The 27,856-nt window shown below is 37.6% G+C and overlaps 1 protein-coding gene across 1 annotated transcript; it reads left to right on the top strand.

Moving 5' to 3' along the window:
• Positions 1 to 623: 623 nt before the first annotated feature.
• On the top strand, positions 624 to 26,498 carry LOC141476640 (polyadenylate-binding protein-interacting protein 1-like). Its single transcript, XM_074165422.1, has 11 exons — positions 624 to 972; positions 2,205 to 2,386; positions 10,398 to 10,586; positions 13,850 to 13,962; positions 15,771 to 15,882; positions 16,850 to 16,975; positions 20,310 to 20,416; positions 21,570 to 21,687; positions 23,309 to 23,363; positions 23,981 to 24,074; positions 26,150 to 26,498. Exons 1-11 carry the CDS (start codon positions 747 to 749, stop codon positions 26,241 to 26,243), a joined length of 1,416 nt encoding a protein of 471 aa, XP_074021523.1. The 5' UTR covers positions 624 to 746; the 3' UTR covers positions 26,244 to 26,498.
• Positions 26,499 to 27,856: the final 1,358 nt, after the last annotated feature.

The following is a 27,856-nucleotide window of genomic DNA, read 5'->3' as shown; positions in this document are numbered from 1 at the left end:
TTCTTGTGGAAAACAGCTGTATATGCATAGTGTGGCATGATGCTTTTAAAATCAGACATCTGTAGCTACAGGTTTCCTACCATGCATAGCTGCAATCTTGGTCCTGTTACGGTCACAGCATGCTATTTGTTCATGTAGGGAAGCAATTACAAGAGAATATTGTCTTTTTGAAAATGCCGTTTCCAAGCTTTTGTGATTTTTGAGGAAGGTGTCACTCAAATAAATCCCGAGGCCCCAGAACCGCCTGCTGACACAAATAAACCCCACGCTTGTTTGTTGTTGGAAGTCGATCCCATGGGGGGGGGGGGCGGGACTGACTCATCAGTTCTGAACACGTAGGATTGGTAACGCGGCCCGAAATCCGGACGAGAGCCTTTAACCTGTGGCAGCCGAGCTGGCCTCCTCGACGATGGCAACTCTCACAGACACCCCGCCTGGCCCACACCTGCAGGCAGTAACGGAGTGGGGCGTCCCAGGCATCCCCGGTGCGGCGGAGCCGCGGCTGCCTGGCGGGCCGCGCTCCTCCCCCTCGCGGCGGCAGGCGGTGCTAGGCCACGGTGGCGCCAAGGTTGCTATGGCGACATGCGGTGCGAGGCCGCGAGGAGGCGCTGTGCGCCGCTCTGGGTCGCGACCATCGTGGCGGTGCGCGTGGGGGTGAAACTGAAAGTGAAGAACTTGGGCCGCGGCGAAGCGGAATTGAGTCGCTGGCTCCTTCCCATGAGTGCTTGAGCCACCCCGGCCTGAGCATGTCAGATAGTTTCGACCGAGCTCCTGGTGTTGGTCGGGGTCGAGGAGGCGCCGTTCTTCTTAGCGGTGCGGGCGTGTCGGAGAGCGGTAGTGGGGCCTGCCTCGGGGACAGCGGTTCCCACGGCTCAGGCTCGGCTAAGCAGCAGCACAAAACGGGCGGCCTGTTCCCGCAGCAGGAACCGTTGCGGCCTCCGAAGACGGCGCCGCTGGGCACCGGAAACGCAGGTACTGGCCACCGTGCAGCGGCTCCCTCCCCGCCCTTCTGGAGACTCCCGGTGCCGAAGGTGTCGGGGAGCGGCCCCCTAGAGCCCGTTACGCTTCTCTCCTCTACGCGCACTGCTTTGCTCCTGCTTCGCCTGCCCCCCTCCCCCCCCATCCCCTTCGTCATCCCACTGAGAGTGGAGCACTGGGGTTTCCCCCACTCACTCACCCACCCATCTCACTCTGGTCTGGCCACGGGGACGCGTTCTTTTTCCTACCGCCCGCACCTAGGAGCTGAGAGGCCACCGTAGCCTGAGGGCCAGTGCTCCGCAGAGTCCGGGCGCTTGCTTGGCTCCTCTCGGCACCGCATGGAGATGAGCCGCGTAGGGGGCCTGGCAACTGCACTTTTCCTTAGACGAACAGTCATGTTTCTGGGCTATGGACTTGTGCTGAAGTAAAGGTGTGATGTTGCGTTGCAGCATGCTTGCAGCACCTCTCTGTCTGTCTGTCCCTCCCTTTTTGTGCCCGCAAACCTGTATGTGTGTGTTTGTTAATCTGATCGCAAATGGTCTCAGTTTCCCCCTTATTGAAGAACTCTTTAACTCTGGTCTAAAGGTTTGCCAAAAAATAAACTCAACTCACCATTAAAGCATTGTTTGTTGGTTAGATTCTAATATCTACCTAAAAAAGCTGTTTTCAATAAATTTAGGAGCTGATCTATAAAGATAGATTTGGAAAACATGCTTTAAAAAACACTGTTTCATTGGGGTTTTTTGCAAATGGTGTACAAGAACAATGATAGTTAAGTGTCTTTCAGGATTATGTTAAAAATTAGTGATGTCTTCCACTTATTGACCTTCAAAGTATTGTCTTTGCATCTGAAATCTATGAAAAACCCACAAATCCAGCAGGCATATCATAAGATTTACCAATTTCTCAGGTTAACTCTTTTAGAAAGTATGTTTTCATGTGGGAGGAGAGCGTTCTCTTCCTCCTTTTTTTTTTTTGTCACCTTCACATTAATATCATGTTTGCTTTCTGTCATGTAGAAAGGCACCTAGAGTTTGCTAAAGTGAAAACTTTATCCATATTTAAGAAAAAAACAATAAAACCAATATATTTGAAATATATTTGAATGTATATTTATAGTATAAGTAAAAGTATATTTAAAGTCCAAAAAGTGATGTATTCTATGTGAATGTATACTAATTTAGCAATTTCTAACAAAAACTGTTAAAAAAACCAAAACTTTTCAGAACACTTGCAACAGGCAAGAATTCCATCTGGATCACAAGATAAAGTTTCAGTTCCTGATTCTGGACCAGAAATGGCTGAATCTCAGGTAGCTGTGGTTCCTGTGGTAACGTCAAAGTTGTCTGTTAAAGCACCTGAGTTTTATCCATCAGGATACAACCAGAACTTCAATCAGAACTTTGCAGTGAGTATTTATATCTTATCTTCTTAGTATATGCCAATTTACTTATATTCAAATTAGCAATGTTTTCTTGAGATCTTGTGTATCAGATAACTCGAATGATGCATTTACCAAAGAGATTCCAAAAATTTGGATGATAACATCCAGAGACACAGTCAGAATATTAAGGGATAGCGAGTGAATATTATGGTGTATGTGAGAGCCTTTAGTGTGGGATATTTTGCTAAAGTTTGCTGCAGATAACCAAATTCCTTGTTGATTACCTGTCGTGGTTTAGGCCGAATCAGCCAATGACCGGTGACAGATGCTCTCCCCCCACCTCTTGCTTTAAGGAGAGGCGGAGGAAGGATAAAGAGATTTATGAGTTTAGAAGGATCTAAACTACTTTAATAAAATATTAATAATAGAATAAAAAGGAAATTATGAAATAGATACAGTATATACAAAACCATATTGAGCTCCCAGGATGACGTCACCAGCAGGCACTGAGGAAGTCCCAGACTGGACTCAGCGACGGATGGGAACTGGAGTCCAGCTCTGGAGTCAGGAACACATGGATCAGGATCAAAGGCACATGAACAGACAGGGTCCTCTTCGGACGTTGGCCATTGAAGAAAGAGGGCTGACCCTTTGATCCCTCAGCTTTTATACTGAGCATGGGGCAGATGGGATGGAATACCCCTGTTGGTCAGGTGTGGGTCACCTGTCCTGTCCGCTCCTCCCTGTAGGTAGGACCCCTCTATGTTTTTCCATTTCCAACCCTCCAGTAGGGTAAATAACAAAGTTAGCTGACTTTGGTTGTTATAGCAGTAAGTATAAGAGCCTCTCTGCATACTGTTCCTTAGCATTGACTATAAACATTGGTCTTATCACTCTGAGAACGAACAGTTTTCTGCACAATATGCTGTTAATTTCAGAGAGTTAGAAGAGGCTTACCTAAGATGTAAAATTACTGAACAGAAAGTTGCTTCTGTTTTACCTCAAACCAGGACATTACCCTAAGCATCGATTACACCCAACGTCGCAGTAAGCTTTCTTTTTGGCAACAGCCTCTTGTAGTTACATCTGCACTGCGTTTTAAGTAAAAGCTTAGCTGCACTGTTCACAGAATCACAGAATGATATGGGGTTGGAAGGGACCTCTGGAGATCATCTAGTCCAATCTGGACTTGTCCAACTAGTCCAACCTCAGACTTCACAGGTTTTTGAAGCAAGTGTAGGAGAAAGAAAAGCTAAAGTTCAAGCTAAGCACAGGATTTACCTTTCCTAAATTTACCGTGCCATGGGTATAATCGGCCATGACTGCCTAACTTTATGTACCATCATGTGTCTTTTCCTTCAGTGATGATGTATCACCAAAGGGCAAAAAAGTAGTGTTGGGCTCATTTCTAGCAGTTAACCTACCCACATACCTAATATGAAGTGTATTTGCAGCCAGACTAAGGGTAATCTCAGATCCATACTGTAGATTCATCATGTATTAAAAGTTGGTACTTCTTATTTTCTACTCCCCTTGTCTTCCATATTATTGCTACAGTAATTCTACTCCAGGGAAGATATATGTGAGTTCTTGGAATATCCTTTTATTATGCAAGCAGACAAACTCTGGTACTATATATAAATAGGTGGGAACTACTACAAATACAGTTAAGTGATAACAAACAATTGTACTGAAACAAATAGATTTTGAATAACTTACAGAAAAATACTTGATTTGAATACTACACATGGTGGTTTGGTGTTTTGAAGTTTTTTCCTGACCAGTAAAATAGATGTTATCTGGATCTTGCCAGCTTACTGAATAAAATCACTGTCCTGGATAGTACAAGCCCATAGCCAATATACAACTGTTGACAAACGCCAATATGAACATGCTTCAGTGAATGGATAATGTAGGGGAAAAATACTATTTTGCCCCAGTACAAGTTACGTGTTTTCTATAAATAAAGAAAAAAATGCCATTTGGAATGGCATGCATGTGCATACATATAATTGCAAAGTTTTGAGGCCAGCAATGTTGCTTTTCAGCTTTTTTACAAAAGCATACAAGCATGTGGGAGTTCCTGTTTGCTATGTTGTAGGAATATGCTAAGAATATGTGACTCGTATTAATTAAAAGAACTCTTAAAATGCTAGCAAAACCTAGAATATTTATTTGGAAGTATGCTTCAGGGACTCTAATTGGAGTATCTAATCAGAATAGTGATGTTTCAGACTTGTTAGTTCTTCACTATTACAAAGTTTGGGTGTTGTGGTGGTGTGTTTTTTTTTTTTTTTACTTTAATGACTGAATTAATTCCATAAACTGGGTCCACTGGCAATAAAAATAAGGAATTTAGCACACTTTACTGTTACACAGATGTTGTGGTTTAACGCCAGCGGGCAACTAGGACCATGCAGCTGTTCATCCCCCCCCACCTTCCTGGAGAAGAGGGAGAAAAAGGAGGGGAAAAAAAAAAAAAAAAGCTCGTGGGTTGAGATAAAGACAGTTTAATAGAACAGTATTAGAAGAGAAAATAATAATAATAATGGTAAAAGAATATACAAAATAAAGTGATGCAATGCAATTGCTCTCACCACCTGATGATCGATTGCCCAGCCTATCCTGAGCCACGATTGCAGGTTTCCTGCCCCTCCGGCCAACCCCCATTTATATACTGAGCATGATGTCTATGGTATGGAATATTCCTTTGGCCAGCTTGTCCTGTCTATGCTCCCTCTCAGCTTCTATGGGAAGCTGAAAAAGTCCTTGGCTTAATATAAGCCTTACTTAGCAACAACTAAACCAATACCAATAACAACAACTTAGCAACAACTAAACCAATACCCAACCTTCCAGTACCTGAGGGGGGCCTACAGGAAGGCTGGAGACAGTCTGTTTACAAAGGCCGGCAATGACAGAACAAGGGGTAATGGCTTTAAACTGGAAAAAAGCAGATTTAGATTAGACATTAGGAATAAGTTCTTTACCGTGAGGGTGGTGGAGCACTGGAATAGGTTGCCAGGGGAGGTGGTTGAGGCCCCTTCCCTGGAGACGTTCAAGGTGAGGCTCGACGAGGCCCTGGGCAACCTGGTCTAGTTGGGGGTGTCCCTGCTGACTGCGGGGGGGGGTCGGACTAGATGACCTTTGGAGGTCCCTTCCAGCCCAGAGGATTCTATGAATATGTGTTATCAACATTATTCTCGTACTAAATTCAAAACACAGCAGCTACTAGGAAGAAAATTAACTCTATCCCAGCTGAAACCAGGACAATAGGACTTCAACGTGAGTTTTAAAATTTGAATCAAAACAAAGTTTTGAGGAACTTCTGTTTTTCTGACTTAAATTAAAGCTAAGTAGTATTAAATCTATAACATTCCCTGGAATTTTTAGATCTGAAAACTCACATTGGTTTTGCTATTTATTAAGTATTTATTGTTTTAGAAATAATGTGTCGATTCCTTGTTTGATTGTACGTTACAGCAAATTACTACGTGTGTCTATATACCTTTGATTATTAGATTATTTAATCTCCAGTTAGTTCTAATACTCAAAACTATCGGTTACCTGTGAAGATACTTTAAGGAGTACAGCATCCAAGGCATACTAGAATTTTCAGAGACTTTACCAGGACTTTGGGGAGGAAAGACCTCTGTGGGATTCTGTTTGCATACAGCTGTCTATCCCACAGGAAGTTGTGAATGTCTGCAGTAGAATTGGTGACTAGACTTAGGTTTGGATTGCCAGTAGGAAATATCAGACTTGTTCTCTGCCATGGGTATATGAAAATAATGTGGCATAATGAAAATAATAGGGCGTAATGTTCTCACTTCATCGTTTTAGGAGTGAGATTTGTATTATCTTAGGTGGAATCTCTCTCCTGCCTCTCTTTTTTTTTTTTTTTTTTTTTCTTCAACTAATTTCCAAAAGGAGGCTAAGCAGCCTCAGTGGTGGGTTTTATACTTTTAGCCAAGCATGAGGGTGCCACTTAACCTCGTACAACACAAATAGGTGATTTTGTATGTGCAACAGTCTTTGTATTTAATTTTGCAGTAACTTTATTGTAAACTTGTTGAGTACTTATAATCCGAAGGGAAAAAAAAAAAAAAGCTTGTTCCTAAGAAGTCTGAAAAAATCAAATCAATGATAAGTCATTGGTGATGAAGTTCCGAAGTGGAAATGTTGTGAATACTTCTCAGGTATAGGAAAGTGGTAATTAGCACATGTACTGAAACAGAGCATGAGAGCAGATTTGGTTCATGGATCTTTTCTATAGACTTTCTGGTTTTTTGTCTTTTATGTAAATCAGAGGGGTTTTAGTACCTACTTAGCCTTTTCATTGTTATGTCTTTAAACTCTTGAACTGACTCTTAGTAGAAAAGAGGCAAACCTATTACCTTTAAGTTAGTGACTCTTAAGTTTTTGATGTGAATAATCCAGGGTCCAGTCCTATAGCTGTCAAACATAAAGGAGAAGGATTAGACAGCCTGGGCCCAACTGAGAAATCATTGGAATTAATGTAAAATTTCTAGTTGATTTTCATGGCTTTGAATCATAAATTTGTAATGAATGTGTAAACTTATAACCTCCTGTTAGCCAACTGCTGTTTAAAAATAACCAAGATGAATTTGCTTTACTTTCCCTTAGTTGATACAGTATGTGGTGCTGTCTTCTCTGTTAAATCTTAAAATCTGCCAGTGAGAAACAGAGTGGTTTGTCTAGAAGTTACTGGACTAAATCTAATTAGTTTTTTAAGTATCAAGTGTTACTAATTGAGCAATATACAACATATAATAATGTTTGAATTATTAATTTTTCTCTCCCATTTGTTCTGTTCCCCGGCATAGTTACTAAAACCTAGACTGCCTTTGGAGTTGCATATTTAGTATAGGTAGATGAATGCGGTGCTGAGTTTAGCCTCTGTGTTTAGACTTTTAATTACAGAATGGGAAGAGGAGTATGAATACAGTGACACCAGTATACCAAATGGGATTGGAGTCCCTTCCAGAACAAGGGCATTTTCCTCCAAGATAAAATATTCAATCAGGTGAGGATGACAGAAAGATACCTTCCTCACTGCTAAATGAGGATCTCATAACAACCTGATGGCTGTCAGAAAAAGCAGTTTCTTTTACTAGCCACAGCAATTGCATCCCCTGCAACCTGACTGGACAGTTTTCAAATGGGTTATTTGAAGAGATGCTAGTTCAGCAGTATGTGACTAAGCTGCAGTTGTTGCATAATAATGTCATAGGTCTCTGGAACAAAATAGTTTAACTTTATTGTACAGAACTTCTACTGAGCTATTTGAAATTGCCTAGTAAAAGTTGATTTCCTTTAGAGAAATAGAATATTTAGCAAGTTACACAGAGGCCTGTTAGCTTTTATTCTTTGGCTTTGTAAGCTCTGAACCATTAGAATCGTAGAATAATGTAGGTTGGAAAGGACCTCTGAAGTTCCTCTGGTCCAATCCCCAACTCAAAGCAAAAGCAACTTGGATCAGGTTGTTGAAGGTTTTACCCTTATGAGTAGTAACGATTTGTCACCGTTTCCTTAAACGCTTTTTTTTTTTTTTTCCCCGATTTCTGGTGGACCACTGTCATGGTTTAGCCTCAGACGGCAACAAAGGACCACGTGGCAGCCGCTCGCTCAGATCGGGCCCGGGACGCCCCCTGACCGCCGCTCCCCCTGGGGGATGACTTCCTGCCCCTCCCCTTCCCCGGCTAGCTCCTGTTACCCCCTGGGCATGGCTCACATGGGATGGAATACCTGTGTCCCTGCTAGGTCCTGGGGAGAATTAACCCTATCCCCGCCAGACCCAGGACAACCACATAAAGTAATTTTGTCTTCAGTATTATTAACTGGGCAAATATTCTACTTAATTAAGCATCATGTGAAATCTTTCTGGTTTTTCTTCTGTTACATTGATATGTCCCTCATTAGCTTAAGTTGTATACCCTTACAACATGGGTCTGAAGGATTTTGGAAAATCTGCATTTTTTCCCCATACATTCTTCACAGGTTGTTAAATTAATGTCAATACTTGACTTTTAGCAATGTTTATCTGTCTTTCTCCACAGTTTGTGTTCAGGGCTTTTATCTTTCACAGATCCATGTTGCTTCACAGTAGAGAGACTGAGGCGTTTTGAAGACAGAAAGTAAACAACATCCCTTCATTAAGGGAAGGGGTGGTGGGGAGAGAGAGAATATAATTATAAACCTTATCAATGTATTTATTTCCACTAAGAAAGAAAAAATGATTTATCATTTTTAGTTCAATCCTTCATTACAGTAGATATTTAACATGAAAAAGATTTAAAATATAGTAGATCAGCTGAGATTTCTGATATCCTGTATGTTACCCTTATGTCTTGAATCACTAATTATAAGTCAGTTCTCTAGCAATCCCTCTTCAAGCTCCTGCTTGCACTTCTGAGTTCTCATATGAGATACTTTTCACAATCTTTGGGAAGTGTGACAAACTGAATTATTTTTACTGTGTTATTACTAGTGTCCTGGTTTGAGTGACACAGGACTATTTTCTCTTCTAATGCTTGGGAAAACCTCATTTTTAGAAGACTCTCGTGTCTGAATTTGTGAAAATATTTACTTTATAGCTAGCCAGGCTATGTGGGATTCAAGGTCTTAGTGTTTTTGAGCCTGCCAGGTGAAGGAGGAGCGAGACCCAAGCTGGCCAACAGGATTATTTCATACCATGAACATCACATTCAATATAAATTAGAAAGCTTGCTGTGAAGGTCTCTCCCTTGATGGCGGCGGTCCAGAGAACTTCTTGCCCCAGTGCTGGACCCTTGAAGCCTTCCCTTCCTCCCAAAGCTGTAGCACTCACAGTGTCCGACATTTGCTGTCCACTGCTGGGAGTGCACAGCTTCCTACTGATAGAATTGGCTAAGTATAATCCTTGTATATATGATAATGGTATTGAGATCAATATTGGTTCTTTAGTGTTATGAATATTAATTATTTAGTCTTATTCTATTAAATCTATTTATATTTCAACCCTTGTGTTTCCTTGTTTTTTCCTCATTCCCCTTTCTGGGTGGGGGAGGGGTCATCGGATGATAGAATAATTGTCTAAATGACAATAAATTGTTGTGGGTTTGTCAAACCATAACAACTAGTTACATAACAAAGTATGTTGCTTCCTATGCTATTCCTCTTGTATACTAGCATTCTAAACATCCAGAACAGCATTGACTTCAGAGACTGTTACATACATTCACTTTTGAATGGACAAAATTACCAGCCTTCTGCTCCATCAGCAGGAGCATAAACATTGATAAAGTGGTATTGTTCTAGCTCCCTCTTTCTTAAGGCACCAGGTATGTTTATTGTCAGGTTTTTAATCTCAGTAACTGCAAATTAATGCAATACCATTTTGATAGTTTCATGTCATGCCTTGTAGTCTTTCATCCATTGCCAAGAGATGCAAACTTGCTGACTTTAAAAGGTCAGTTTTCCTGGCTATATTTTATACATGGGAACACTACAGTGTATTGTATTTCTGTAATTTCTCCCTCTCCTGCATATTTTGGAGCACTTTTGCACTCTATGTAAGCTCAAAATATTTTGTTTTCAATTTTCAGGTTTTTTTTCTATAGTTCATATATCTGCGGCACAGTTTCTGTGCATATCAGGAAAGGGTGTTGAGCCTCAGTTTGGTAGTTTTATTGTTAACAGATTAACTAACAAACTAACAAGTAAGTATATCTTGTACCCAACTTGGCAAACTGTTTTATTTTTAATCTGTCTTTTGATGTGTGTTGCTGGGAGACCCTAATCTCTATAAAAATATGTTACCTAGTTCTTAAGATGATAGGAGTACTGGAGCTTTCTGATGCATTGAGGTCTATGCTTTCTAAAAATGTTTAAGTGAACTATGTAATAAATATCACTATCAAGTATGCAGAGCATCAGGAGTTACTCAAGGCTAAAGGTTACTTCTGGAGATACTAAGTGCAACAAAAATTTTAGTTTCCTTTTAAATAGCTGGTATATTCTTTCACTGCTATAGGATTCTTCCTTTGAAGATGGATATGATGGCTATCTGACTTTGGCAGAATACGTACAAGATTTCCTAAATCACCTCACCGAGCAACCTGGTTGTTTTGAAACTGAAATAGAGCAGTTTGCCGAAACACTGAATGGCTGGGTCACTGCAGATGAAACTTTGCAAGAACTTGTTGAACTCGTGTATCAGCAGGTAGTCTGTGCATTCTGTCTTATAACATAGATGTTATGCCTCTGTTACCTAGTGTTCAAGATAGGCATACTAGTTTTATTTGTTATATCATTGTACCTATGTAGTATTTTAATGGTTTGAATTTTTCTTTTTAGACTGAAACTTATAGGGAAAGATTTTTCTCAATAAACTGAAATGATAGCTCAAGTGTGGGATGCTTGGCTGGTTGATAAATTTCCCCAATTTACTCTGTTTCCTTTGCATATTTGAATCTCCTGGGTCACATACTAGAGTTGAAATTACAGCAGCTAATTAAAGGAGTTATATTTGAATAGCTGGATTTATATAGTAGAGACTGAAGAAACATAGATAATGTCAGTCATGCATTTTTATTCTATCCTACAAAAAAATCTTCATAATACTTAAGTATTTTTCATTTGTTGGTATTTTAAAAAAATAAATTTGTATCTACTGTACGCATCACCCTTTGGGAAATTCTCTTTTACTGACAGGCTTTGTTCTTCATTTGGAATTATACCTATTTCAGAACAACATAATTGGAAAAAAAGAAAGCTAATCTGGTGGTAACTAGGTCCAGTCCCACTGATGGCCATAGAAATGAGGACAGAGACCTTGAACTGAACTCTACTAATTCAGGGATCCATTGGAAAGAACAGCTTAATCTGTGTTGCGAAGCAAATGAGTTGCTGTTACGGTCTTCTGGGCTTGCTGCAGAGAATGAAGTCACACTTGTGCTTGCTTTTTATTACATTGGGTTAATAGTTAATAAAAGATTAAAATATTCCATATAACTTAATGTAAGTCTTTTAATGTTGCCTCTTCTCTCCCTGTATTTAAAACAAGTCCAATATTAGGTTTGGCTGTGCCTTCCTTAACTGAGAAGCATTGAGTGTTATCAGTCTGCAATATAACAGTTTTATATGGAAAAATAAAACTTAGCTCAGTGCAAAATGCTGTCCTAGTATCCAAAAGCGCATGATTTAGCTTTGTTGTATGTCAGGATATGTTAGTGTTTGAGTTTCAGTCAACTATGCTTATTATTCTTCTGTCTTGAGTTTCTGCTCAAGTATTTTTTTCTTCATCCTGGTTTATCACAAAACTTCAATTAAAATTGTTGAAGTGTATTTATAAGTATCTGCTTCAGTGATGTTTGAGCAGATTTGCAGATGTTATGTTTGTGAAGGAAAAGGGCTAAAATGAAAGAAACCCAAGTCCTGTACAGTCTTCCCTTCATCTGAGTATCCCACTGTTCTTCCTAATCCATTTACGTCTTGACAGTGAAGTGTCAGTTCTCGTTTTCCAAAAGCTGAATGCTCTGACTTCATGGCTTAAGAATCTTGACTGTTGTCTAGTTAATACAGTGAATGGTTGCTGTAACAGCAACAAAAATTTCTCAAGATATGTATTGGTAGACTAGCCTTCATGCTTAGATTGTGACTTCTTTTGAGTTGGAGATAAACTGGGATTACCAAGCAACAATAATTCAGGGAAGACATTATTGCACTGTAATGATTGGTTATTAAGATGACGTGAGGTGGTTTTCTTTGGTCTCTGTGTGCTATGCCAGGTCATAATACCTGAAATCGAATTGTTTCAGTATTTAATGCAACCACAAGTACAAACTGACTAATTGGGAAGGAAATGGTTTAAAAAAATAAAGACAGATTAGGTTTGAAGAAGTTGTGGGTTTTGGTTGTGTGGGGTTTTGGTGTTTTTTGTTTTGGTTTTTTGGTTTATTTTGTGGTGGGTTTTGGTTGGTTTTGGTTTTTATGTTTTGTTGTTGTGGTGGGTTTTTTTTGTTTTGGTGTTCTTGGGGTTGTGGTTTTTTTGTTGGTTTTTTTTTGAAAGAGAAGTGTAATTTAAGTGATGTATTTTGCCTTATAAAAAAGGGGGCACCTCTTCTAGTCCAAGCAACTGAATGAACCAAAGCACCAAAAGCTCGTTAGCTATTTCACATGCTTCTTACTGGAAACTAAATTTAATTTGACTATCTTAATTACTTGTATCTTCCAAAGATACCTCAGTTTTTTCCAGCAACGTTATGCACATAGTATAGTTACATTGAGTGCATATTTTCCTCTGCCTGTAGAAGGTAACTAGCTATAATGCATTGACATGCTAATGACAAGATGCTTTTTTTCAAACGCGCTAGAAGCAGCAGCATGCAAGCACATCTGTAGCACTGATAGATGGTCGAGATGTAAAAAGAATGTTCGAAGATGATAAAGCCAAAGGAGAAGATTAATGAATTCTTAGTATCCCTGGATTTTTTTTTTTTTTTTGGCAGAGCTGATTGAGTTACTCAGACCAGAGCCTCTTTTCACTGAAGCTGCATCTGAGAAATAATCTCAAAGTAGAGAAGAGTTAGAAGAGAGTTCAAAACAAATGAACAGTAATAAATTGCCAAAATAAGGGGACGTTCTACTTTATGTCCTAAGAGAGGTTGAATGTAGACAGTAAAGAATTCCAAGAGGTGGAAAACGTAATTAGGAATATTCAAGTATTAGATTTAAAACAAAATATTTTTCAGACTGTATAACATATGTTGTGGAATTTTGTTGCCACCACCTGTTTTTAGATGATAAAAGTATAAATGTTCACTGGTAACAGTATTTGTTTTAGAAAAAAGGACCTATCAAGAGCTATTAACTGTAATGATACAGTTTTAATATCTGAATTGGGAGTTTGCTATTCTGCAGTTTGCTGGAGCATGTACAGGAGAAATTATTTATCTTTACTTGCCATGTTCTTGTGCTCTTTCCCTGAGCATTCGTTATTGCAAAAAATAGGTTCAGGGATAAATAGCACTTAGATCGAATAAAGGTGATTGATATTTTTTTTTTTTTTTTTTTTTTTCCATTCGCTCATTGCTCCTTGAGACAGTGTCTTAATATCCACTGTTAGTTTTTTTGGTTTGGGTGGGTTTTGTTTGTTTGGTATAAACAGTAAGTGACTTTTCAGATACTCTGGTGTAGGTCACAATGGAGAAGTAGAATTGAGGGGACATAGCATAATGGTGGTTGTTTTCTTAAAGCTACAAAATCACAGTATAATGAACTTCTAAGTGCTGAAATATGTATAGCAAAGTGTTGATGAGATACAAAAATTAACATGAGAAATAGTAGTTATTAATCTTCTGTCCTTCAATTGTCTAGTCAACTGTTGTTTAACATGGTTTTCCAATAAGCTTTTAAAGATATTTCCTGATAAACTAATCATAATTCTTATGAATAATTTTTTTTTTTACTTCCTTTTTTTGGAAGGCCACATCTGTCCCAAATTTTTCCTACATGGGAGCACGGTTGTGTAATTATTTATCTCACCATCTAACCATTAGTCCACAAAGTGGGAACTTCCGACAGTTGTTACTTCAAAGGTCAGTATCAGCATGTTACTTTCTCAGGTTAGGTGTCTTCCTCTTTTGTATGTAGCTCTTAACATAGCGTGTAAAAAGGTACATATTTAAAACAGAAGTTTAGAATGAGGATTGTTAAAGCACAGGTACATACTGGATATCAAATACATACATTTTAAAATATTTTTATATTTTTTAACGTGGAAATGGGAATCAATGGGTTCTGTAGGCTTTTTTTGAACTGAGTATGTTAGACTGATACCGAATTTCAGGGTAAACTTTTCAAAGTATACTAAATGCGCATATGTGTACTGTCCTTGCTCTTTGATTCTTGCCAGGACTTATTTCATTGTGTTTTTTCTTTAATTACTTTTCTTGCTGGAGTTGCTGTGTAAGGTTTATTCATTGATTGGCTAACTGACTTTACACCTATGAAGTAGATGCATAAAATCCAGGATAAATTTCTTCAATTTTCAGTTATTACAGAACTTGGGGGCTTACGGTTTAATAATGATTAGACTTCATAGTTGACAAAAATGCAACATTTTTTAAATGGATGTATTTCTTTTTAAATCTTACTGCATGACACTTGAAGGAGTAGTACACTTAAGTATTTAAGAATTCTTTAGAAATCAGGCTTTTTTTCTTTAAGGACTTTTGGCTTTCTAAGCTTCAAACTTGCTCCTTATTTTAAAAGTTTCACCTAGTCCACCTATGTTTAGGAGAAAAAGGCGTGATAAACTTAAAAGATCATCAAAATGCATTGCTGTTAATTAGGAGCGATACCTTATGGAGAAGCTGGATTATTTTTATTTTTTTTAATCCTAAAGCAGATGAGCTTTTTTGCCTTCAGATTTATCGCTTTTATCTTGTGTTTGTTGTTGTTTTGGTTTTTTTTTTAAACAATGTGTGTTACTTGAACAATACCATGAAGGAAATCCCTGTTAATGTTGGATTATCTCATTCCTGGTTTTAAAGCTAACCCAATAGATAAACATTCCTTTTAGCACCCTGAAGCCATAAATTTAAGTTGCTTATGGCTTTTATTGCTAATATGGATGGAATTGGGGGAAGGAGTGATAAGCTAACAATATGAATACAGGGAACTCCTGTTTCTCAGCCCAAATTTCTGCTTCAGTTTTTTTTTATTTCAACTCCTTAGATTTTTCAGTTTCTCAGGTATTTCTTAATCTTTTACATAACCAATGAGAATACATTGGAGGTTGTCTTGCTTTTCTTTTTACTTCAAATATTTTTTAATTTGTTTTTGAACTGCTATGTAAACTTGTATATTTTTGACACAGTTAACACTGCCATGTTATCTTAATACTTAGTATTTGCATTTATATCTAAATTATGCATCACTTAAGACGGTGGGGTAAAGAATTTAACGAATAAGTGTAAAGGCATCTAAGACAATGTGGGCAACACCCTGAAAGGGGGAAAATGTCTTTCAGAGTATACTTACTTTATTTCTGTTGATGTTTGACTGTCTACGCAAAACTTCCTGGACCTATATTCTAATATATAAGCTGTGTAACTGTCTTCTAATTCTTACATGTTGCAATTTGCTCTATTTCATTTTGCTGTCTCAGATATCTCAGTGCTTGAAAACACAATCATATAATCTTATGTATTCATCTAGAAGGACAAAAATCCACAGTCTTTGTGAAGTCCTCTCAATTCCTTCACAAATCGTACTTCCTAGCATTCAGCATTTAACAGTTTTAATGCAGTGAATAAGTTCTTAGTATTCTATTAAATAAGTAGTACATTACATATGTTGGGATGTCTACAGATTATATGATTTTTTGGTTTAATGTTTTCAGGTGTCAATCAGAGTACAAAAACAGAGATGAAGCTACCAAAGGAGATGAGACTACTCGAAAACAATTTCATGCCTTTGTGTTGTTCTTAGCTGAACTTTACCTTAACCTAGAGGTAAGAAGAAAATTGCACGTCAGATGGTTCTTCATTAATTTTTTTGTTGTGTTTAGGTAAACACTAAAATGGATTATCATTTGAGGTATGGTGATTTTGTTTTGGGAGAGGGAAATAAAGTAAAAGAACTTTAGAACAGTTTCATTATCTGTTTCTTGGACACACATTATAAACAAAAAAGGACAAGATCAGAAGAGAAATATAAGTATTTTAAAAATGAAAAAAAGTGTAACAAGTCATAAAAAGACTCATCCATAAACCACCTTTGGAATGAAGCTTTTGGTGTTTTCTTTTGTCTGGTAAAGCCACCAGATTACTACACTTAACCAACATAGGAAATGTTACAACCTGGCAGAAACAGATCAGGGGCAATAACCCATGTAATTCAGTATTCACCCACTAATAAGAGCTATTATTAAATGCTTGAGGAAGGCGTAGGAATCTTCAAAATGAGCAATTAAAAATGCAGACCTTTAAAGAGTTTTCTTTTGAAGGTTGAGCTTTCCAAAGGGTTTGGGGGAGGGGGAGGAGTTGCCCAGTTTAGAATAAACCGTTCATTTTTTAAACCATTTTCTAGAATTTTTAAATATATAAAGAGTGCCTGCTAGAAGTAAGCTACTCTACAGCTGTAGAGAATGCATAATGTAGGATGGGAAAGAACATTCTTAGAATTTGGGATGATGTGGACCACTTGCCAGGCATTTTGCAGTTTTTTAAGCAATTTATTAGCAAAGAAACAATGTTAGACAAGCGTTGTTATGTGTATGTCAGAATTGTAAGGATACTACTCAAAGTCTGTGTTCTGGAATAGTTACAGTATTAGACATATTCTTCCAACTGAAGAGCTCAACTATGTTAATCACCAAATCATACAGCATTCGAGAGAGAAAATGTGACTAAATTAATTTCAAAAACTTAAGTCTTTTAAATGTAGTTTGGTTCTGTTTTTTTAAAATATATTTTGCAGATTAAAGGAACAAAGGGACAGGTAACACGAGCAGAAATTCTTCAAGAAGGCCTTCGGGAATTACTAAATGCGCTCTTCTCTAATCCTGTGGATAATAATTTGATATGTGCAGTGAAACTGCTGAAGGTGAGACAGTAGTTTTAAAAGAAGGAAAAAAAAAAAGCTTTTTTTTTTTTTTAAATATAACATCATAGTCCTAAATGAAAGACGAATCTAGTGAGCACTACTTGTTTATATCTAGATCATAATATATTTTAAATACAAATACTAAGATACTTTGGGTTTTTTTCTTCTTGAGATTTTTATCATCAGGGATAAGTAAAAAATAGAGTACATGGCAGCTGACAGTGGAAAGTGAGAAAAACGAGATATGGTCATATATGATTCCTGCTGGTGAACCAGTGGGGGGAAAAAAAAATAATAAAGAAGTGAAAGCCTATTTCTTTTTGCCTTAGGCTAGAATGGATTCCTGAGCCACAGATTCAAGATCTAGGCTAACAGAGGTAGCCACATCACACAATTCCTTCTGTAGGTCTGTGCTATTGTATGTGGTTAACAGCTTTAATTAAATGAAGCAATATGGATAGGCTTCTAATTATGGGTAATTAGAAATTCAGAATTTATTGGGTAAAAGGAGGGGGGGTAGTGTTTTGTCTCTTAAACAGTATGAACATTATTGGAGTTAAGTAACTGTCATTCTTGGATGTCCAGCTCGTATGCTTCCATGCCCTGTGTATGCTTTCACTGGATGCCTCAAAAGAGAAATGAGCAATGCATAAAGTCAGTGGGTATTGCTTCTGGAACACATAAAGTGTAGGTGACAGTGTCTTATGAAAATATTTCTTGTCAGAAAGATGAGAATTTTTGTGTATCTAAATGAAATGCTTGAAGACTGGGAAGAGAAAGTGGAGAGGCTTTGGATAATGGGAAGAGTGTGGTGGGTTTGTTTTGTTTTTTCTTTCAAAAAGCCCTACTAGACAAGGAAAGGTATGCGAGGAGCATTATGTTTCTTTTTGAGGCAATGGATGTACCTTTGGGAGCAGCAGAGGAAATGCAACTGCAAATGAGGAAATATTTACGGGGTTTTATGCATTACATCATTAGTGGAGCAAGCTGTACTTTTTTTTTTTTTCCTGTAGTACTTTTATGAAATTGAGCAAACGAAAAAAGTAACATACTACTCTTAAAAGTAAAATGCAAGGCCATTTGTGTACATGTAAGAGCAGTAGAACTGAAGCCAAGGTGCAAAGGAGTAAGCAATCTCTTCAGCTCTCCTTTTTGCTGGTTCTGGTGTGGGAGAAAACTGTAAACAACTTGAATGAATTGTGGGGTTTTGGGTATGTTCTCTGTTCTGAAGGACACTCAGCAGTTAGGGTTTATCACTTGAATTTTTTTGCAGCAAAAGGTTCTTTGTATCAGTTATTTCCTACTGCATTGTATGCATCATTATTACTATAGAAATTTATTTCTCTCATGAAGACAAGCCTCTGCTCTTAAATATTTTTTTTTTTAAAGTAAAACTTATGCTTTATGCAGGGAGAAACTCTTATCTTCACAAGCTGCGGTTATACTCATAGTTGTGGAAAACAGTTTATTTTGGGAATTAAGGTCAAAAGCTAAACAGTATTTTTGTGGAGTTTTGTTTCTGGTTTTTGTGGTTGGTCGGTTTGTTTTTCCTCATTCTTCCCCCTTCCTTTCACTTTGTAATTTTTTTCAGACTCTTCTATCTTAAATTCAAATTCTGGGAGCTTCTTTTGATATGGTGAATAGGGAAGAGAGGTTTTACATCTGCCAATTTAAACCCTTCAAAGGAAGTTTGGATGTTTAAGCAGGTTGCTTCATAGCAAGTGTGGAGTCGTGTTCAATGAGTATGTTCATTCCTGTGGTCAATCCTTATGTTGAAAGTACTTCCCTGAAGCAAGGCCCACTGAAGTACCTTTCAAAAAGACAGTATACAAATCTGGAAGCTTTCCAGTGCTGCTGTGTTTTCTGATTGTTCTCCAAAGATGGAGGGCTCACTATTTCTGTAGATACTCACAGAAATATTTATTTGGCTTCACTGTCCATTCCAGAATTAAAGACAGTTTTGTGGGGTTTTTTGTTTTGTTTTTGTGGGGTGTGGGGGGGTGTGGGGTGTTGTTTGTTTGTTTGTTTGTTTGTTTTATGCAAGTGTTTTATAGATACTTTGAGACATCAGAAATGTTGGAGTGTATCTGTAGCTAGACTGGGCTACCTCATGAAACCTTGGTGTCACTACTGAAGTAATAAGTGTCTCCTGTTGTCCTTTCCATTTAATATAGTGATAGATACAGGTTTTTCACTTATTTGCTTTGCAATATATTTATTTTTAATTAAACCTTCTTGGTGCTGTTATCTAATTACCTAGGATCAAGGCAGGACAGCAGTAGAAAACCGGGAATGTGAAATAAGTGCTGACCAAGATGCTTGCTTTTAGCTTTGCATTTTATTCCTTTGTATCATCAGATGCCATTCCAAGCATTTTTGGATCATGTAATATTTATGCTGAGTAGATCAGGAATTGCTGTTAACTTTGACCATAGTGGCAAACTATTTTTTCCTAGTTTAACTCTTATCTACTACTGTGCAATTATTGGGCAATGAAGTACCTATTCTTAAAGGAAAAGCCTTTCATCCACAGCAATTCTAGACTGTTTGCTGCTAAAGCTCTCAGCAGCAGCTTCAGTCTCACAGATTTTATGTATTTAAAACTCAGGCTGGCTTGGTCAGATATTTCTTGGCTCCTCTTGTATATATCCAGTTGTAATTCTCTGGCATGTCTGATGCTAGGTATGTTGACTGAAGTCTTTCGAAAGCTTACTAACCTATTGTTATTCTCGGGTAAGCTTGTGGTGGTGTCTGCAAAAATATGGTCTCTTTTTTCATAGCATGTACTTAAAGCAATTAAGATCTGACAAATGCTGTTAGTCCTTTCAAACAGGATTCAGAATGTTGCAATATTTGTGTTGAAGTGACCCAAGTAACAATATGGTCAAATGCGATTTCCATGTCTGTCTGATGTGCAACTTCAAAAAAATGAAGCATAACAATTTTTCACAAGAAATCACTGCAGTATTAAAAAAAATAGTTACATGTATGCACTTTGTTGTAATGTGACTGTTTCACAGTGTAATTAAATCACTGGAGAATTGTTTCAAAATCATGTCTGGAGACCAAAAGGAGGGAAGTGGCTGTGAACTACTAGGCAACATAAACATTGAACATAGAGTTACCATACTGTCTGTAGTCTAAGGTAAACTATTTACAAGGTCTATTAATCTGTTTAGCAAAAATATGTAGGAGGTTGGGACCTTCAACCCTCAGGTAGTCACACAATGCATCTAAATGTTATGGATTGTTACAGAATCTTTTCTGTTGACAGTTTTTTAAAGTTTTATAATTTGCTTTAAAAAAAAATAATTACTAATCCCTTGTCCTTTAGTTGACAGGCTCAGTTTTAGAAGATGCCTGGAAAGAAAAAGGAAAGAATGATATGGAGGAAATGATTCAGAGAATCGAAAATGTTGTGTTGGATGCAAACTGTAGCAGGTGAGAAGATGAATTCATGTGCAGTGTTTTGTTTTTATATTAAATAGAACACCTTAAAAATCTTCAAGAATAATGAATATGTCCAAAGCTTTACCTTAAAAACTTTCATTTACAAAAAGTAATTTTCAGTTGGGGGTGTGTGTTTATTTCCTCTTTTACTGGAGATGCATGTTTTACTTAATGAGATCATGGTGGTTTGGGACTTTTTTTTTTTCATTGTTTTTGTATTTGGATTTTTTTAAACCTTTTAGGTGTTGAAATCTCCCTAAAGTGCCTTAGGCTCTAAAAGCACGTATAAATATAAAAATACAATAGTGGCGATATTTCATAGTTGATACTTTTAAATCTGAATTTAACAGCATTAAATATAGTATACAAATCACTATAAATGTAAGGGTAAAATGGAATATGGTTTTGGTTTCTGGAGAACGTATGTTTTTGGCAAGTTCTTTCTACGGGCTGGAAAAGAATGAGTGGTTGGCTAATGTATTCTGCATGCATGAGGTTACCTTATTCTGCTGTATTTCATCCTCATTCTTGCAAACTTACTAAAAACCTATAGAGGGTTCAGACATTGTGACCTGATTTCTTTAATTTTTTTCCTTAATGAGACTTAGTGAACTTTTTTCCATGGAGTCGCTTAAAAGAAGACAGCAATTTCTCTTATTTTAGGGATTAAATGCGTGGTAGCTTTTAATGTATTGGAGACATTACTTCTCACCGTCGACTAGAATTTCAATGGGATTTAGAGAGCTAAATTTAGGAGCATAAATTAGATGATTAAAATACAATTTAAAGATCACCTCCTGTTTTCCTCAGTACTGTCCTTTTATAAGAAAAGGATTTGTTCCTCAACTTGTGCTGTGGGTTTGGTATCTTGATTTAAAAACTATAGCACTTTCTATTTCATATGGACTCCTTACTTCACCGCAGAGGAAGCAGAGAGAGTGAGTGTCTCGTAATTCAGGGACATGTAAAGCATTTAGATTTGCAGGGGAAAAAAAACTAACTCAAAATTATCTGCAGACTGGACCAAATTTTGTCCTTTTCAGAGCTTTTTTTTGAGATTCACCTATCTAGTATATGCAAGATATAACACGAATATTGCTTAGCAAAAAACATTCTAACTTTTGTGGTACTTCTGTTATTTCAGAGATGTGAAACACATGCTTCTGAAACTAGTAGAACTCCGATCAAGTAACTGGGGTAGAGTTCATGGAACTTCTCCACATACAGAAGCTACCCCTGAAAATGACCCAAACTATTTTATGGTAAGAATGTATTGATGCTTCAGTTTCTTAATTTAGAATCATAGAATGGTTAGAGTTGGAAGGGACCTTTAAAGATCATCGAGTTCCAACCCCCCTGCCCTGGGCAGGGACACCTCCCACTAGACCAGGTTGCTCAAAGCCCCATCCAGCCTGGTCTAGAACACTTCCAGGGATGGGGCATCCACAACTTCCCTGGGCAACCTGTTCCAGTGTCTCGGCACCCTCACAGTAAAAGAATTCCTTCGTAGTATCTAATCTAAATCTCCCCTCTTTCAATTTAAAACCATTACCCCTCATCCTATCGCTCCACTCCCTGATAAAGAGTCCCTCCCCATCTCTCCTGTAGGCCCCCTTCAGGTACTGGAAGGCCATTATAAGGTCTCCCCGGAGCCTTCTCTTCTCCAGGCTGAACAGCCCCCACTCCCTCAGTCTGTCCTCATAGGAGAGGTGCTCCAGCCTGATCATTTTCGTGTCCCTCTGTTGGGCTCATTCCAACAGGTCCATGTCCTTCCTGTGTTGAGGACTCCAGAGCTGGACACAGTCCTCCAGGTGGGGTCCCACCAGAGCAGAGTAGAGGGGCAGAATCACTTCCTGCAACCTGCTGGCCACGCTTCTTTTCATGCAGCCCAGGATGCGGTTGGCTTTCTTGGCTGCCAGCACACATTGCCAGCTCATGTCGAGCTTCTCATCCATGAGCACCCCCAAGTCCTTCTCCTCAGGGCTGCTCTCTAGCCATTCTCTGCCCAACCTGTATTTGTGCCTGGGATTGCCGTGACCCACGTGCAGGACCTTGCACTTGGCCTGGTTGAACTTCATGAGGTTTGCACAGGCTCAATTCTCAAGCCTGTCCAGGTCCCTCTGGATGGCATCCTTTCTTTCCAGCGTGTCGACTGCGCAACACAGCTTGGTTGTCATTGGCAAACTTTCTGAGGGTGCACTCTATCCCACTGTCCATGTCTCCCACAAAGATGTTGAACAGCACTGGTCCCAGTACCGACCTCTGAGGACCACCACTTGTCACTGGCATCCACTTGGACATTGAGCCCTTGACATCAACCCTTTGAGTGCAGCCATCCACCCAGTTCCTTATCCACTGAGTCGTCCATCCACCAAATCCGTATCTCTCCAGTTTAGAGACCAGGATGTCATGTGGGACACGCTTTGCATAAGTCCAGGTAGATGATGTCTTTTGCTCTGCCCTTGTCTACCAAGGCTGTGGCAATATCGTAAAAGGCCACCAAATTTGTCAGGCATGACTTGCCCTTGGTGAGGCCACGTTGGCTGTCACCAATCACCTCCTTGTTTTCCATGTGCCTTAGTAGAGATTCCAGGAGGATCTGCTCCATGATCTTGGCGGGTACAGAGGTGAGACTGACCAACCTGTAGTTCTCCGGGTCTTTCTTTTTTCCCTTTTTGAAAATGGGGGTTATGTTTCTCCTTTTCTAGTCAGCAGGAACTTCACCAGACTGCTACGACTTCTCAAATATAATGGAAAGCAGCATAGCAACTTCGTCTGTCAGTTGTGAATTTAACTTAATTCATAGACAGTCACATTGCTGAAAGCTGTAAACAGCTGTTTCTCTGAATGTGTGTAACTTACTGTGTATAACTTTATTCTTAGAATGAACCAACATTTTATACTTCCGATGGTGTTCCTTTCACTGCAGCAGATCCAGGTATGTCACAAGCTTAGTATGCCTGTCTTCTCAGTCTTTAAAAATTTGTAATTGTGTTTATGTCCTGTTGAGGTACATAAAAAGTTGTTTTTAAAATATCTGACACTTGTACAACTTAAAAGACAAAATTATGTCTGAATTCCTGGCTTTGTGTAACACATGCTTTATTCTGTATTAAAAGAAGGTAGGTGTTTGAAATGGAGAATATGCATTTGAGTTCTTATAGTTCAGAAGAATTTGTGCCATAGTCCTCAGCACTTGGTCTCTCCAGGAAGCCAGAAATCTTCAAATTGTCTTTTGTTTGTCCATTGTTAGTAGCAAAAGGGTTTGTTTCTTCCTTGGTTTGTTTGCTATAATTTGAGTGCAACATGGCATGACATCATTTGAGGTAAAGACATCTGTGACTACCTTTACAGTTCTCTGGGAAGATAGGTATCATTCTTGGAGGTTGACTGATGTCCTGAGAAAATACTGTAGCAGGAGGTTGGTTTTTTTTCTATAATATGTTTCATGCCATTTATAGTTTCATTAAATAGGCTATTTTCAAACTGTATAGATGTGTGTTAATTTAGAGGACTAGTCTTATATATTGCTTGGTCTCATTTTTACTGTGCCAGATTACCAAGAAAAATACCAAGAGCTGCTTGAAAGAGAGGATTTGTTTCCAGATTATGAAGAAAATGGAACAGATTTATCAGAACCTGGAGATCAGTATGTTTTCTTTTTTGAGTGTTAGTTGTTGTTTGTTTGCTTGTTTTTAACACTAGTTATTTTTACTGCAAACTTAATTTTTGTCAAGATTGAATTAAGTTAAATAATATAATTATTTAGCCCTACAATGGAAATTATGTATTTGTTCAGGTATAAGTTAGTTTGTAGTCACACAAGTTTGAAACAAATTTTATATTTATCCAGTGGAGTAGGGCAATTAAATTTCAGATATTTTTGCACACGTGCAACCATATTCTCTTCTGCTTTTTTAAAAAAAATAAATTTGCAAGCAAAATGAAGCACCAAACCTTCAGGTGTTGGTAGTGAGGCAACCTGAATTCATTTGACTGATGTACGTACACATCCTAGCTAGAGATAACTGCAAAATTTTCAGTGTCTTTCAAAGGGAGGAGGTTGTTAAATTTTTCTCCTCAGGATAAGTAGTATTCCCTCAATTAAATGGCTATTCCTGTAGAACAAGAAAAGCAACATAATGGCAAAAGGGGAAGTAATAGATGGGAATATAGCCTGACTTTCTGATACTGGTTTATAAGAATTTGATAGGAAACCAGAGAAAGAAATACAGTCTAAAATAAATTGCTCTGAGCTTTGTATTCATCTGGTTGAAGGAGGTCTTTCAGATCATACCCAAAAACACTTTCAGCGTAGTGTTTGTGTGTGATAGGAGTGCTGGTCTAGATTGATATTTTTGTTAGTAAATTAGAAAATTTTTAGATGGCACCTAGGTGGGGGGAATTGCAGGAACTTTGGAAGATAAATTAGAGATGTCATCAGAAATCAACAAGCTCGTACTGTGGGAAAAAAAAAACCTACCCTCGTGAACTGCTGTGCTTATAACAAATTAAATGTAAAATGGAGACAGACCACTTAAACACAGCAAATCTGAAGAGTGACACGTGGAAGACTGAGTCAACATTCATGCAAGGTGACTGCGGAACCTTCTTTGTTGAAGGCTTAAGAAAAGCTTAGACAAATCTATCCTTATCATGTCAGCTATTTCTCATGACTGACATCAGGGAGAAGGGTTCAACGTTGAGTTCCTTCTCAAGTCTACACTCCTACAGGAAAGGAGGAACAAATAAAATAAGTATGTAGACTGCTTCTTTAATGTGCATGCCGATTCCCTTGTTTGGAACTAAGGCACAGATGATAAACTGGGCACCTGAAACTAATGCACACTTCTTGAGAGTCAATAGCTGTTGACTTTTTTTTTTAAGGCTGTTTAGAATTATATACAGTATTGTGTTCAAGCTACAATTCCATTGTCCTAGTTTATGGTGATGAACACTTCAGTTAGACCTAGAGAAAACAAGGAACACTCAAGATACTTCCCAATAACTGTGAGGAGAAAGCAAGCTGTTAAGTGATCCCCATCTCTTCCCAGCTTTATTTTGAAACTCTGTGGTAGTCTCCACTTAGCACAATACTGATTATCATTAATGGGATCCAGTCTTTTCTCTGACATAAACGAGAGAGATCTTTTTCTGAAAGACTGGTTGCCATGTAATAGAAGGTAATATAATGCAGATGCAAAAGGGAGGTGAATTAAGGCTGCCTTCTTTCATATATCAACAAATAGGAATACTGGTTTTCTATATAAATATATTTTTCTGACTAGTGTGGAACCAAGACAGATTTAAACTAGGATGTTAACCAACCAAAATGATGCTAATATGGTGCTAATTATGTTTTTTTCTAAATACATCAGTGCTAATGCGTTATTAAATTTTGGAAAGATTGTATTGCATTATTGCATTTTTTCTGTCATTTTGGAAACTGTTTCTGTCTTTTAACCTGTGGACAGCATAAGATGTTCTAAAATGGTGACAAACACTGTAGCAATTTGTACATATCTATGCTGTTCTGAGGTTTCTGTTTCTTTTCCCTAGTACCCATAATTATTTTCTTCAACCCCTTTTATAAATGTCAGTTAACTACTATTTATAAAGCTCTGTTTTATTCCTGACATCTACATGAATATTTCACCTATTCACTGTTTCTGAAAATCTGTACATAACCTTAACATTTTTTGGTGATTTTTTTTTTTTTTTTAGGTATTTTGATGACCTTGATGACAAGATGGATCCAGAAATTGAAGAAGCATATGAAAAATTCTGTCTAGAATCAGAACACAAGAGAAAACAGTGAGATGTTACACATGAATGTTATTTTATTAAACCAGTTTAGGTATGGCTAGAATACAGAGGGACACAAAACATTTGTACCTAAATAAGGAAGTTTAGTTTCTCCAAGTACTAAAGTTACACAATTTCCATTTTGTTAAACATAATCTGCCAAAAATTGTAAACTTATGCCCTGTAACTTAAAATGTTGTGTATATATCATAGTTTATTTTATGTACAAGTATATGAACAATGTTTTGGCTGCAATAAAATTGATTTCAAAAGTATCATAATGGAAATTAAAATTTAATGCGGAACTGTCCCATAAAATTTCCCTTGGGAGGGGGAGGGGAAGAATAACTTTGATTTAAATTTAATTAATTGCTTGGTTTAGTATACAATAGGCTTTATCCTTTTTACTATATACTAGATCTGATATTTAATTTTTTATTGATTTATTTTTTAACTAAGGAGCATATGATTCAAATACGGATTTTTTTTTTTTCTATAGATCACAATCATGAAATCATGAGAAGTGGTTTGTGATGGGTTTGTTTTGTGGGGTGTGTTTTTCATATTTTTTTTTTTCCTTTTCCTTCCTCTTTCAAAACACATATGAGTAAGGTCTGGACTCTTTTTCTTGGAATAACATGTTATATGTTGATATGTGAAAAAGCAAGCAGTATTTTGGAAGTCAGGTGCTTTCAAGGTAAGCTTATTTTCAACTTTTACAAGCAAAAACAATCCTTTAATTTGCTGTGTTCTTTAAGACTACATGAATGTAGTTCTGTTTTACTCTTGGACAAGCATGGGTTATGTGCAGTGCTTGATATATTCTTTGAAGGTAACATGTCTAACGTTCCAGCAACCCTTGTAACTTTCTCCATTCTTTTAGTTACTTTATATAGTTTGTTTTAACTTTGTAGTTTGAGTAAATTAATATATTTCATAAATTAGAATATTCTGAAGCCAACTGCTCTTACTTGACCCCATATAATCATGCTAGGATGCACCATTTTTGTTGTTGCCAAACTCGGTTGTACATATTCCTGTTACCTGTTATTGGTTAGACTGAGTAGAACAAAAAACAAATGGGAAATATTTCCCAAAAGGTAGCTACTGTAAACACATATCGTAAATAATTGTTATTCGTTTGGTGAAATAACTTGTGTGTCTGCTAGCACAGTGAGCACTAATTGTTTTCTGGATGTTTATTTAACATACTTGTTTCGGTTGTAGTTTTGGAAAGGAAAATTTAACTAGCTTTGTTTCCTTTGGTATAATTTCCACTATCTTGTATTTTTGCTTTAAAAAAAAGGGACATTTTTTTTTGCATTCAAATATGCATTATAGTAAGGTAATAGTGTCTTCAAGGGACTCTGCCTTATGTGTTTAGTTTTGCATCTTTTGTGTAAAGTGTCTTTTTTTTTTTTCCTGAAAAGTATGTCAGACTCCAGATGTATACTCTGTCAACTTGCAGAGACAGTATGTCTTAAATGTAGATAAGAAATACACCAAGTCATACTGTATAAAAACTTTGGGAACTATGAATTGTATATTTAAGGCAATTCCGGTCAAGATTTGCAACATAAACTTTTTTTTCTCCACTAGAAATACTGAAATATCAAAGTGGGACTT

This window comes from Numenius arquata, chromosome W (genome assembly GCF_964106895.1).
Source record: "Numenius arquata chromosome W, bNumArq3.hap1.1, whole genome shotgun sequence".
Taxonomy (NCBI): domain Eukaryota; kingdom Metazoa; phylum Chordata; class Aves; order Charadriiformes; family Scolopacidae; genus Numenius; species Numenius arquata.
The sequence above is the reverse complement of the archived record's forward strand: the minus strand, read 5'-3'. Positions and strand labels throughout refer to the sequence as shown.